This window comes from Stomoxys calcitrans, chromosome 3, assembly GCF_963082655.1.
Source record: "Stomoxys calcitrans chromosome 3, idStoCalc2.1, whole genome shotgun sequence".
NCBI lineage: Eukaryota > Metazoa > Arthropoda > Insecta > Diptera > Muscidae > Stomoxys > Stomoxys calcitrans.
The window spans coordinates 112,870,202-112,885,055 of record NC_081554.1 but is presented as its reverse complement, the minus strand read 5'-3'; the positions used below and the strand labels follow the sequence as shown (position 1 = coordinate 112,885,055).

The window sequence follows — 14,854 nt, the reverse complement described above, 5'->3', positions numbered from 1 at the left end:
GAAAATTTCGTTATGTTATCTCAAAATTTTGCGAACGAAATACAAAATCTTTTAACTTATAATGAAGCAATAAAAGCAAAGTGCTTAATGGAAATCTGCAAAAGACTCTGAAATGTAATTACTTCGTGATAATAAAACATGTACTCTGAAAACTCTTCACAAGGGTGGCAAGGCTCTTCCTTCAAAAGGGATATGCAAAGTAAAGACGACATTGACTATAATGAGACATTTAGTCCAGTTGCAAAATTAGGAACGAGAAGAGCTATTTTTAGTATAGCAGCAAGTCAGAACATGTGTCTTGCAGAATTTCATTTTTATATTGAGAACCGGAAGAAGACATATATATGAAACAGCCAGAAAGATATTCAGCTCAATCTTGTAATGTATGCAAGTTAAAGCAAGGTTTTTATGGATTTAAACAAGCTCCAAGGTGCGAAAATCGGAAATTTGGACATTTTCTTGTGAAACTTGGTTTAACATCATGTGAATCGGATCCTTGCTTGTTTTTGCTTGAGAAAGATGGTGAGAAAGTTATGCTTGTCCTAGTTGCAGGCACAAGTTCGAAAGATTAAAAAAAAAATTGGAAGGTATTATGGACTTAATGCTTGGAAGCCGACCTGATTTAGCCTCGAATTTTGGCAAGAATGCTGATGAATTACGTACAACTATAGAGAAGATCACAAAACTATAATGTTTTAGTGATGCTGGTTTCGGCGGATGTTTAATAACAGGTAGATCACCATCTGAAATCGTAGTCACATTTGCCAGTGGCATAGTTTCCTGGCTGACTCAATGACATTTTGTGGTGGCTACGTCAACAATTATAGCTGAAGCTAGTTGCAGCAACGGAAGCATTTAAAAGAATTACATTACAAGTCGATAATTCTGCAGCTGTAATACTTCCTCAAAATCCTGAGTTTCATAGGCGTGCAAAGCATATTGCACTCAAACATTTATTTGTGCGTGAACACGTAGATGCTTACAAATGGTGAATTCACAATGCTAACATCACATAACAAGGGGAAGTGTTGAAGTTATTAACTTAGTGTTATGTTTTGTTGCCATTTTATATATATTTATATGCGTGTACTTTGTAATATTGGACTTTTCTATGTTTACGATTTTTAATTGCAATCATATAGACATTTGTTATTTGGTTTTATATTTCAAATATCTGCAATTTGTACTGCTCCACTTCAATAAACATTGTTTTAATGTAATAAAAAGAACACATCTAACAAACATCCAATATACATATGTATGTAGATTATAATCATTTTTGGTTTCATTGATTAAAACACTATCAGCCTTATTCACAAAAAATGTTATTGGGTTGCCCAAAAAGTAATTGCGGATTTTTTAAAAGAAAGTAAATGCATTTTTAATAAAACTTAGAATGATATTTAATCAAATATACTTTTTTACACTTTTTTTCTAAAGCAAGCTAAAAGTAACAGCTGATAACTGACAGAAGAAAGAATGCAATTACAGAGTCACAAGGTGTGAAAAAATTTGTCAACGCCGACTATGTGAAAAATCTGCAATTACTTTTTGGACAACCCAATATTTCAAATATCTGCAATTTGTACTGCTCCACTTCAATAAAAATTGTTTTACTGTAATAAAAAGAACACATCTAACAAACATCCAATATACATATGTATGTAGATTATAATCATTTTTGCTTTCATTGATTAAAACACTATCAGCCTTATTCACAAAAAATGTTATTATGTTTAAAATTAAATTTAAAGTCTCTTTTAACTATTCACACTTTTTGCTTAATAAACTGATTTTAAAATTTCGTATTCACAAACACATAAAAGCAGTCAAAAAACTATTTAACTTTACGCCCCTTATCTTGGACTGCCTTGAAAGGCTTCACCAAGTTTATTGATAGCAGTCCTCTGGCTCGTGCAGTCAAGACGTTTTCTCTTTCACTTTCTTTTACTCTGCTATAGCCCAACACCAAATCGATGCGGATTTTGAGAAATGGCGAGAACTCCAAGACAGTGCGTGACTTCACCATCTTGGTTCTTATTCCCCTCTTGGACATCTAACTGTCCACAAAAACTTTCACCCTCGACGTTCACTCTCAGACTGTTCTTGGGTCTACCGCGTTTGTTGTTATCGCCCTAGGGGCCGTTTACTATCCGAGAATATGTTCAGACTCGACAATCTCGCATTAAAACCGTAGCACCTGACGCATTCCTACTATGATCAGCAAGAGGAAACAGAACTCGGTCTCGGGATTCTCAATATAGACAGGAGTTCTCTCGTGTCCGCGATTAGATTGTCGCCAATAGAAAAATGTGACACTAAAAAATGACGCTCGACCTCAATTGTTGTTGTTCTTGACGCTACATTTGTTTGTGGTCCCAGTCAAGCTCCATTGGTGAGCAGGCTTGTTCCGGTCCATACGACCGATTGCCACGAATACACTATAGTCATTGGTTATTGAAAGGTGCTAATAAGTCGCCTTGTCATATCGAGTAACACTGGCAAGAGCCAGTGCCGGCCAGTCTCTCACTGTGAATCTCCACTCGATATCGCTGATTGTCCACGACCGCAGTTGCAAATCACGCAAATCGGAGCTTAGAGTTCCAACCCGTGTGGTGCTCATAGTCTTCCTTCGTCAGCCTGACTGAATTTATTGGTTCTCATCGCCTCGCCTATGCCAAGGCAACACGTTCTCTGAACCTATGTAATCTTCCCGCTCGAGAGATGTCGACATCATTGTTTCATTTTCAGCATCACGAGCCAAAGAAAGATCAACCCTATCGTTGATTTTACAAATCTTTAAATTGATGGTACGGGCTCGAAAACTGGCGATTGAGCTGAAATTTGCACCATAGATTAGAAGCCGTTTTGGTTGAAATTGATCCTAAATAGGTGTAAAAAGAAGTCGCCTTATAAGGTTAGTGTATAAACTCAAATTTTATACTTATTTCTTTTACATGCTTATGAATTATGAGTTCGTAGTCTAAACGACACATGAATTGTATAACAGTTGAAAAGGCAATGAAATTAACGTAACGAAATGTAGATGTCATGAAAATGAACATGAAATAGAACAGGGGCAAAGTTCTCACATATCAATGAGTGCAGTCCCCTTTTTTTAATCCGCTCTACGGATAACCTCTTTAATCTGGGTATATTGGTGAGAACTGTGAGTCTGTGATCCCACAATACAGTCTACAACCAGTTGATGGAATAGCTTGGAAAACATCCAAACCATCCACATACTCTCATCTCATTGAAGCGGTCTCCTTATGTGCAGAACGTCTTCCCCAGTTTTATTCAGTTAGGCCAGGTTGAAAAGAGGGTGCGGATGTTGATCCGACTCATGCTACTATGGACATACACCTAAGCCAGTCGCCATATAAACTTCTTAAATTTTTGTCGGATTTGGCAGAAATTTGGTACGTACACTTATGATCTTTAATATTCGCCATTGGATAGCACCATTAATAGAAACTAACCATGGTGGCGATTAACCAAGCTTTGGCGCGATTTTATTGTACTTGTTTCGCATTTACTCATTGAGGTTATGCTTGAAGAATTGAGAAATATAACTTTATTATGGTTGTTGTAGTGGTGTGTTATACACTGAGGCGGCAGCCCTAGCCAATGACGAGCTCCATTGGGACCATCCGGTACGTACAACCGGCAGCCATGGAATTATGGTGTTAAACAAGGGTAAAAGCAATGATAACTTTTCAAATTTAAAATAGGTTTATTAAAGGGAAAGTAGGCTATAATGTGTTTGTGAATACAAAAAAAGAACATTTTACCTATTTTCGGCTTATAGAGCTATTTTAAATGTTTGTGAATAAGGCTGTATATATTCTATTTTTAAAAATACAAGGTGGAAATTTATAGTTACACCAAAACTGTTAAAGTAAAAGAGCTTTTTCGAAATTCGAAACCTCCTCTCCATAATTATTCCGCTACCCGATTTTTTGGCAAAGAAATTAATGACAACTGACAATTTCTTTTCCGGGTAGTATTAAAAATAGGGCTGAGTCTGACTTGCATACTGTCTCTACATACCGCCATACTTTGTCTGGAATTTTGCAATAATGCAAAATTACCGTCAATACAGTTTTTGTATACCAGCATTGAAAATAAGTAAATAATTACAACATTAAGTATATACCTGTGTTAGTTGTTCGGTCGTTGTTAAAAGACGCGCAACAGGATTACAGCACACTGGTAAAGTTTCCAATAATGTTGGCCTCGAATGCGTTAATAATGGTTTCATGTACCTACAATTAAAAATTTTTATAAATAGAATTTAAAACAACAAAGCGGGGAAAACGTTTATAATGTATTCAAATACAAGGCAAAAATCAAAAGTTCATTTCTGAAAAGGAGGAAGCTGGAAAGTAAGAAGTGAAAGTTTATATGGTCGTCCAACTTGTACAACAAGACGAGTTGACGCCAAGCATTCTGATATACATGTCTTACAGCATTGATAGCGCCGTAGTCCTGTTTGGAGTTAAATTATTCTCCCGTGGAACTTATATATACTATGCCGGGAAGGTTTCAATGCAAAGATGCTATTGGAAGTAGTTTTTTGTACTTTTAATATATAAATCAAAATTAAGAATTTCTTAATTAATTTCTACTGCAAAAGAAAAAAGAATTGATATCCACCTGTAATTATACCCTCCACCACAGGATGGGGGCATACTAATTTCGTCATTCCGTTTATTGTAACACCTCGAAATATGCATCTAAGACCCCACAAAGTATATATATTATTGATCGTCATGACATTTTAAGACGATCTAGCCATGTCCATCCGTCCGTCTGTCTGTCGAAAGCACGCTAACTTTCGAAGGAATAAAGCTAGCCAGTTGAAATTTTGCACAAATACTTCATATTGGTGTAGGTCGGTTGGGATCGTAAATAGGCCAAATCGGCCCATGTTTTGATATAGCTGCCATATAAACCGATCTTGGGTCTTGACTTCTTGAGCCACTAGAGGGCGCAAATCTCATCCGATTTGGCTGAGATTTTGCATGTGGTGTTTTGGTATCACTTCCAACAACTGTTTTAAATATGGTTTAAATCGGTTTATAACCTGATATAGGTGCCATATAAACCGATATTGGGCCTTGACTTCTTGAGCCACTAGAGGGCGCAATTCTCATTCAACTTGGTTGAAATTTTGCATGAAGTGTTTTGTTCTGATTTCCAATAACTCTTGCCAAGTATGGTGGAAACCGGTCCATAACTTGATATAGCTGCCATATATACCGATCTTGGATCTTGACTTCTTGAGCCAATAGAGGGCGCAATTCTCATCCGATTTGGCTGACATTTTGCATAAATTATTCTGTTATGACTTCCAACAACTGCGATAAATATGGTTCAAATCGATACATAACCTGATACAGCTACCATATAAACCGATCTGGGATCTTGACTTCTGAAACCTCTAGAGGGCGCAATTGTTATCCGATTTGGCTGAAATCTTGTACAACGCCCTTCAACATACGTGTTCAATATAGTCTTAATCGATCTATAGCCTGATACAGCTCCCATATAAACCGATCTCCGGAATATGCTTCTTGAGTCCCTAAAAGGACAATTCTTATCCGAATGGACTAAAATATTACCCAATGACTTCTACTATTTAACTATGGTCCGAATCCGCCTACAACTTGATATATCTCCAATAGCATAAAAATTCTTTTCCTTTATTCTTTGTTTGCCTAAAAAGAGGTACCGCGCAAAGAACTCGACAAATGGGATCCATGGTGGAGCGTATATAAGATTCGGCCCGGCCGAACTTAGCACGCTTTTACTTGTTTTTAGCTCTATTTGTTCGAACTCTGTCAAAAAGCTTTATTTTTTTTTTTTTCATTATTCACTCAACGAAATTTTTTATTCAAAATAGCAAGAAAGTGAGCTAAAATATAAGTATTTGTCTGGTGCAAATTGAAACCAAACATGACTGCTGTGTTAGCGAACATATGATTGTTGTGTTAGCAAACTTTTCGTGCACCTATCTTAAGTAACAAAATCTGCTAAAATGAACGGATATTACTAATGAAAGCAAACAAATTATTCTGCTCGAAGAGCATACAGGTTTGTTGTAAAAAAACACAGCTTTTTTTTACTTAAAAACAATATTGGTTTTGTACTTAATTAAATTATTTGTTTCGGTACTTAAAAATTCAGCCTTTCTCACAATTGGGCGTTCAAATCAAAATACACTTTATGTTCTTCCTGATTTTTCTCTCACTATAACTAATCAAATATGTCCACAATCGGGAGAATCGGGCGCAAATTTAAGTAAAGAGCATTATAGGATTTGCATTAAATTTGCCTAACTGTATTTAAATTTGTACCCTAACTATCCTACCATAAATTGTGCAGCAGACATTTTCAGCAAATGGCAGTTTTCAATCAGTTACTCTGCTTTTTTCAAAAATGTTGATTTTCCATAAATAATGTGAAATTGGAAAGAAATGTGAATGAAATTGTGCCATATGCTAGAAACCTGCGATATATTTGGTAATAAGTGTTAAAAAGTAATAATAAACTAATAAAGGTAATAACCACGGACCATAAATAGCGATCCGAATAGCCAATGGTTTTCTAAAACATCAATCCTTAGGAAGTCATACATACATTCCCCTAGGGTATTTATAGCAGCATAAACAATTACAGCCTTATTCACAAACATTTAAAAGAGCTCTATAAACCGAAAATAGGATAAAATGTTGTTTTTTGTATTCACAAACACATAATAGCCTATTTTACCCTTAATAAACCAATTTTAAATTTGAAAAATTTATTATTGGTTTTACCCTTGTTTAACACCATTTTAAAATTACATTTCTCAATTGCACGAGCATAAACTACTTTAAATAAATGTGAAACGTTTGATTAAATTTGTGAATAGCGAAAAATCTTATAAAAATGGATGCACTTAATGTAATCGGTGAAATAAGTATAGAACAAATTAAACCGCGTTAAGTTCGGCCGGGCCGAATCTTATAGACCTTCCACCATGGATTGCAATTGACAAGTTTTGTCAATGACACCTCAAATGCTGAGACCGATTTGTATATACGCTATGTAACGTTATTGACCATGTTACATGTTATCAAAAGATCATCTCTAGAGGCTCAAATAATCTAACCGGGAAAACGGTTTATGGAAGCTTTTTCGGAGGATGTACCGTACTTCCCATAGTAGTTAAAAGTCATAACAAAACACTATGGGAAAAATTTCAGCCAAATCGGATAATAAATGCGCCTTCTAAGGCCCAAAAAGGCAAACTAGGAGATTGTTTTATATGGCAGCTTACTTAAACTTATAAGAATATTTAGCAAAATTTTGAGCGGCTAGCGAAAGGAATGAAAATCCGTGTATTTTTATACCCACCACCATAGGATTCATTCATTTAGTCATTCCGTTTGCTACACATCGAAATATCCATTTCCGACCTTACAAAGTATATAAAGGGTGATTTTTTTGAGGTTAAGATTTTCATGCATTAGTATTTGACAGATCACGTGGGATTTCAGACATGGTGTCAAAGAGAAAGATGCTCAGTATGCTTTGACATTTCATCATGAATAGACTTACTAGCGAGCAACGCTTGCAAATCATTGAATTTTATTACCAAAATCAGTGTTCGGTTCGAAATGTGTTCAAATTTTGACAAATTTTGTTCAGCGATGAGGCTCATTTCTGGTTGAATGGCTACGTAAATAAGCAAAATTGCCGCATTTGGAGTGAAGAGCAACCAGAAGCCGTTCAAGAACTGCCCATGCATCCCGAAAAATGCACTGTTTGGTGTGGTTTGTACGCTGGTGGAATCATTGGACCGTATTTTTTCAAAGATGCTGTTGGACGCAACGTTACGGTGAATGAACACATTTCGAACCGAACACTGATTTTGGTAATAAAATTCAATGATTTGCAAGCGTTGCTCGCTAGTAAGTCTATTCATGATGAAATGTCAAAGCATACTGAGCATCTTTCTCTTTGACACCATGTCTGAAATCCCACGTGATCTGTCAAATACTAATGCATGAAAATCCTAACCTCAAAAAAATCACCCTTTATATTCTTGATCGTCATAAAAATCTAAGACGATCTAGCCATGTCCGTCCGTCTGTCTGTTGAGAACACGACACAGTCTTTAAAAATTGAGATATTGAGCTGAAATTTTGCACAGACTCGTATTTCTTCTATACGCAGTTCCATATAGACCGATTTAGGGTCTTCAGGCCATAAAGACCGCAGTTTTTGTACGATGTCGATGAAATTTGAAGCAATGAGTTGTACTTAGAGCCACGACATCCAAAGTTCGGCACGGCCGAACTTAATGCGTTTTTACTTGTTTCTCATTCTTTTGAAATTTATAGGGAGATTGGAGCAGACTTTTAAAAGGAGACGTCCACGAGTTTACAAAGAAAGAGTTGATCCATTTTCTATTCCGGACCATCACTTTAAAGCCAAATATGGGTTTAAGAAATCAACGGCAAAAAAAAATTATTAGTCTAATAAAAAATGATATTGAATTAAGCAAAAGAGGGCACGGGACTCCGGCCGAACTACAAGTTATGATTGCTTTGCGTTGTTGGGGTCGCAGAGAGGTTTGTTTACTTGTTGTTAAATGATTAAATTTAATCCTTTTATTGGCAAAATCCTGTTTCAAGATGATGCGGGAGATTTGCACGGATTAGCCCAACCAACGGTTTCAAGAAAATGCAATAGAGTTGCTCGCGCTTTGGCTCGTCATGGTATGGAATACATAAACATGCCGACATCTCTCGAAGAGCAAGCCGTAATAATGAGAGATTTTAACTTTCCGGGCGTTATTGGAGCAATTGATGGAACTCATGTTAAAATAAAAAAAACTGGTGGAGATCTTGCCCAATATTATATAAACCGGAAAGGATTCTATTCACTGAATGTACAGGTGTGTGGTGATTTACTAATCGAAGGAGCATAATAAAAAATTAGAATTTCAGGTTGTGTGTGATGCCCAATTGAAAATTAGCGACATAGTTGCTAGGTGGAGAGGAAGTACTCATGATTGTCGGATATTTAATGAATCTTCTATTAAGGAGCGATTTGAAAAAAAAAAAGAATTCAGGGGTCGTTTACTTGGAGATTCAGGATATCAGTTGACGCATTATCTATTTACTCCTCTCCTCCGCACTAACAACGAAAAGGAAGAACGCTACAATGTTGCTCATATTGCAACAAGGAATACAGTAGAGAGGTGTTTTGGGGTGTGGAAGCAGCGATTTCGTTGTTTGTTAGATGGAATGACGGTTAGTCTATCAAATGCGAAGACTGTTATCGTTGCACTTGCTGTGCTTCACAACATTGTATATTTTTATTAATAATTTGACATTGTCAAATAGCCGGAATTGCCAGATAAAACTTCAAAAAATTCTAAAAATGTTTCATAGTTATTTGACTGTTATTATGTGTTTGTGAATACACAATTTTAAAATCAGTTTATTACGCAAAAAGTGTATAATAGTTAAAATAGATTTTAAGCCCATAATAAGAACTGTTTGTGAATAAGGCTGTTAAAATACAAGAAAAAGAAGTCGACTTACTTGGTATCGAAGCTTCCCCAAAGTCTGGCAAGAACAGCTTTTTCATTTCGTTTGGAGGAACTGGCATTGCCGCTATTGCTCGCTACGGAATTGCTTTCCATTTCACCACAGTCCTGCAAATAACCATTAGACTGCTTTTAAATATTTATTTGACTCTTATTTTGCCAAAGCATAACAAAATAACGAACGCATTTAACATAAGCAAACCGTTTAAACGTTTTTATAGAGACATGATAAGTAGTGTGTAATTGTGTGCATCAATTTAAAGCGTTGTACCTGTAAGAGCAGAAGTGCGAGTATGCTTTCATAGACTTGAGTAGTAACCTGAATCAAAATGACCATGAACCACGATATGATTTCTTTTATAAACCAACAAAATAGTCTTTAAAAGAGATGTGTTTAATTTTTTTTTATTAATCTTTTATTTTACTAATTGCTTTATTTGCACCGTCTTGTGTCATTGCGTTTTCTGTAGTCAATCAGTATTTAAAATATCAAATGTATCTGAGATTGAGTCAGGTTGTGTTTTTGTTCGCGTACTCTTTTTTTGTTTGTTTTAAAGCAATTGCATTTTTGCGGTGGTGGCGTCAGACCGTAGCGTGTTGTCCTCCCCTCCTATAGGTGTGGATGCCTTGCCACCTGTAGTCGGGAGTATTGCTTCAAGCGCACAACTAGTCGTCAGACTAATTAATGAGGAAGAGACGGATAAACCAGAGGGATGCATTGTTCGTCCCAAGCGAACTGTGCCGCCCTCTTACGCCAGAGCGGCAAGTTTTCACCAGATCATCGGTCCCAAGTAGACGATCAGTGGAGGGTAGACCCATACAAATGATGAGCTGCGAGTTTAGAGGGGACATCTTTACGCTGCCTTTTGCATCGGGAAAATGTATTGATACCGTCAAACAGCTTGTCAGAGGTATTCACGCTCCCTGGGAGGGCGCAAAGCTCGACCTTGTGAGAAAGATAGATATCCCCTTGCTCACAATGGCTACGGTCTTCATCAAGGGATTGGGCAGTAAATTTGCGACGGAACGCATGTTGGGTTTCTTGGGCAAGCAAAACGCAAGTTTGGTCGCAGAGAAGTGGGAGGTCTTCCACATGGAGGAGAAAGAGGAAGGAACTCTCATTGATCAAGTCTCCGTGACAAGTTTGACTAAGACTAAAAGCATGGCGCACTACGGGAGCAAAGCTGTCTTTTTCAAGATTGGGAAGACTAGGATAGGCAGAAATTTTCGTTCTGCGACATCAGGCCGTGCAGTGGCAGTGACTCAACACCGCCCAACAAACAGGGGGCTGACAATGAGACAATCACGGCATCTCTCAATATTGGAAAGACTAGGAGAATCAAAGATCCTAATACTAAAATATCAGGCAGTGCAATGGCGAGAGACCCAACACAGCCTAAAAAACAGGAACGCGATAACGGACCCATCACCGACTTAAAGATTCGGAATGCTGGGATAGGTAAAGATCGATGATGGTAACATCACCTACTCCCAAGAAGCCCAATTACTTAAGATTTGGAAGGCTAAGACAGGCAAAGATCCTAGTATTGAAACGTCAGGCAGTACAGGGAATGGAAACCGAATAAAGCTTAACGAATAGAGACCCGACGACGGAACCATTACCGACTTTATAAAAAGTCGGAAGACTAGACTATGCAAAGAACCTAAAACAACCAATACCAATTATTCTGTGCCAATACTGGTACTCGGCCGAGGACCAGCGTTATTTGTCACAAAAATTTGAATTATATATTTTCCTATAGTTGTCAACATCGGATGCAACAGTGGTGGGACAGACAGACGGTGTCTGGCATCACTTTATCTGCCTTTCGACTCTCCGACACCGCCACCCACGTCGGAGTTGCAACGGCTAGCGAGGAAAGCAAAACAGACAGGAAACAAGGTACAAGTAGGGTACGTTGCGAATTCTCACCACATTACGTGGGGTAGTACCAAGACTAATAAGCGGGGCCAAGCCCTGGCAGAGGCACTGCTGCCATCGGCACAGTCTTGGATTGACGAAACCCTATAATTGCCATCTGGAAGATCATGTTACACGGATGGATCAAAGCTAGAGGACAGAGTGGGCCTGGGAGTTTACATCGAGAACCCAGGGACTGAGATCTGTTTTAGACTGCCTGACCATAATACGCTCCTGCAGACAGAGATCCGGGCGATTACGGAATGCATGAAGTGCTGTGGTGCTAACGCGAGGACGTCGAGTGTGAACATCTTTATCGACAATAAAATTGCCATAAGGGCAATAACAACCAGGAAGGTAAGGTCACGAACAGTCTTGCAGTATAAGAAGGAGATTAACGCCTTCTCTCTGAGGATGGCAAAATACGTATCGTTTGGGTGTCGGACCATAACGAAGTATGGGGGAATGAAAGGGCAGACGATTTGGCGGTGAAGCCCAGAGGACTGCCATAAATAAACTTGGTTAACCCGAAGCCTTTCGGGTCGACGCAGTCCGAGTTAAAGGAGTGGGCGACGAATGCGCATGCATTGTGGAACAGCGAAACGGTCGGTAGGGCGGCGAAAATCATATGGGGATCCCGATCGAGAGAAGACGAGGCTATTACTGAAAGGAAGCAAGAAGGAGGTCAGTATAGCTATTGGTATCATAACGGGACACATACGACTACGAGCTCACTTATATAAAATCGGTGCGGCAAGTGATAGCATGTGTAGGACATGCAGGGAAGATGATGAGACGTAAGAGCCTTTCCTTTGTCATTGCCCGGCTTTCGCGTCTAACAGATACCGGCACTTAGGTGGAAACACAATACCAGACATAAACCAACTTAGGGAAGTGGTATTGAAAGCGATTAAGTATTTTGTAAGTAGCACGGAATTCCTAACTTAAATTTTTCTTTTTAGGGGTAACTTTATAGTTTTTAGACCGCACAACAAGCCGATTACTGGCTTTGGTGTATGTCCATAGTGGCATGGGCGGATTAATATCTGCACTCTCTTTTCAACCCAACCTAACCTAACCTAATCTAACCTAGCAATAAAAAAATAAACCGATCACCAAATGCCTTCGCAAATGAGAAAAGAAAGGATCAGCGTAGGAAAAATTCAAAAACAATTTGTTGATGTCTAATATCTTAAACACTTTAAGAGATAACCCACACATCAGGAATGGTCCGTATGAAGATTTTTTAGATTCTCGACTATCAAAAATTAGTAAACGTCGAAAACGTCATATCTTATTGTCTCTTTCTTCTATATATAAAAGAGACGCGTGATTGACTGACTAATCAACACCCAGCCCAACCGACTTAAGCTAGAATTGTGAAATTTTGAACAAATGTTGGTCATAGGCACGTGGTAAGACGAGATTGGTAATATTCTTTCTTTTAGTTACTAAAAAGAATGAACTGGTGAAGTTTTGCGCAAAACGGGTAGGGAGAGAATGGTGATTTTAAGCTTAAATTAAATTAAGGAAAGAATCTCTTCGAACTATTTAATACCAAACGAGGTTTCATACAAGCATACAGCCTACCGTGTGATCTCTTTAACATCCTGCTGGAGAGGATTATTCGAGATGCATATGTGAATAGATATGGCACACTAATCACAAGAGAACACATGCTACTTGCCTATGCCGACGACATCGATATCATAGATCGGTCACCGGAAGTAGTAACTGCAGGCTTTGAAAGAATCGAAAGAGAGTCAGTGAAAATGGGTCTGGCAGTAAATGGAGATAAGACGTTATGGATGGTTTCAACTCCCAAAACGCCTTTCACAACCGAGCAGATAAAGAAAATGGAGAACGTTGGAAACCACAACTTTGAGATAGTCCGCAACTTTATCGTCCTAGGCACCGCCGTTACCGAAACGAATGACACCAGTTTTGAAATAAAGCGAAGTATAATATTGGCAAACAGATGCTGCTTTGAATTAAGTAAGCAGTTTAGAAACAAGGCCACCCCTCAACAGACGAAGATTACACTATACCCTACCTACACTGACCCTACCCTTGTTGTTATATGGTTCTGAGGCATGGGTACTTGTGAAAGCAGATGAGGCAGTGCTTGGAGTATTTAAGAGAAAGATTGTTCGTAAACTTTATGGACTAGTTTGCATTGATGGAGAGTATCGGCGTCGAATGAACCACGAACTGTATGAGCTGTATGACGACGTCAGCATAGTTAAACTTATTAAAACGCAGAGGTTGTGTTGGCTAGGTCATGTTATCACAATAAATGAAGAGCTCCAGCGAAGAAGTCTTTTGAAGGCAATCACGATGGTACACCCAAACCGGAACGGCCCGATGGAAAGATCAAGTGATGAGAAACACCACGAAACTTGATGATTACAGAGGGGGCGCAGAGGATCGGGGCGCTTGGAGGGCTATTCTACGTTCGGCTAATGGGACAAATGTTCTGTCATAGCCAATTACACAGTTAATATGCAGTAAATATGGGCACTATATCTTAATATAGCCCCCATATTTACCAGTTCCCAGATTTCAATTCTAAGACCCACAAAACCCACATTCATTGCCCGATATCGGTGAGATTTAACACAATGAACCGTGTTTGGTACCGTCCGCACCGAGTATGGTTTAAGTATAGACCCCATACATACCAATGTCCCGATTTTGCCATTCCACTACTTCCTTAATTGCAAGGATCTCTGCTTGATACACATTGCAGTGGTCGGGTAACCTTTTCGATATTACTAGTTATAGATATTTAGAGTACACCCCAAAGCCAACCTGGTCGTTTAGTTTCGAACCATCCGTATAGAAGTCAATGTAACTTCTGTTACCAGGGATATCGAAGTTCCAGTAGTGGTACAGTTATTTTTATCATAAATTACTGTACCACTATTAGTCGGAAGAAATGTTAGTAATATTAAATCATACATTATTTGAATTACATCAGCAATGAAATGAAAAATTTTAAGGACTCGGAAACACAATATTAAAATCTCGAAAAAATGACCCAGATAAATTTACATTTTAAAATAACAATTTCAAATGAAACATTGTCATTTGTTACTTGGAATTCCGTAATTCACAATAAAATTTAAGCCAATAGATACGGAGCTCATAGCGATTAAGGGGCGAAAATTCTGGTAGTAATTTTTTGGTTCTGTTGACTTTAACCGTTGACTTGAGCACAGTGAAATATTATTTAAAACATTTTAAAATGTACTTTTTGAATTTTTGATTTTCATCCACGAAAATCTTTTTACAATGAAACTATTTTGCGAATAATGATTTCTTTA

The 14,854-nt window shown here is 38.0% G+C and overlaps 1 protein-coding gene across 1 annotated transcript in view; it reads right to left on the bottom strand.

Annotated features, from left to right (window-relative positions):
- LOC106092400 (sodium/hydrogen exchanger 9) overlaps window positions 1-14,854 on the bottom strand; it is a 157,918-nt gene that overhangs the window by 92,393 nt on the left and 50,671 nt on the right. The window contains exons 11-12 of the mRNA XM_059366092.1: window positions 9,603-9,733; window positions 4,160-4,268 (exon numbers count right to left, since the gene is read on the bottom strand). Coding sequence (XP_059222075.1) covers window positions 4,160-4,268; window positions 9,603-9,733 — 240 coding nt within the window. The remainder of the gene's footprint in view (window positions 1-4,159; window positions 4,269-9,602; window positions 9,734-14,854) is intronic.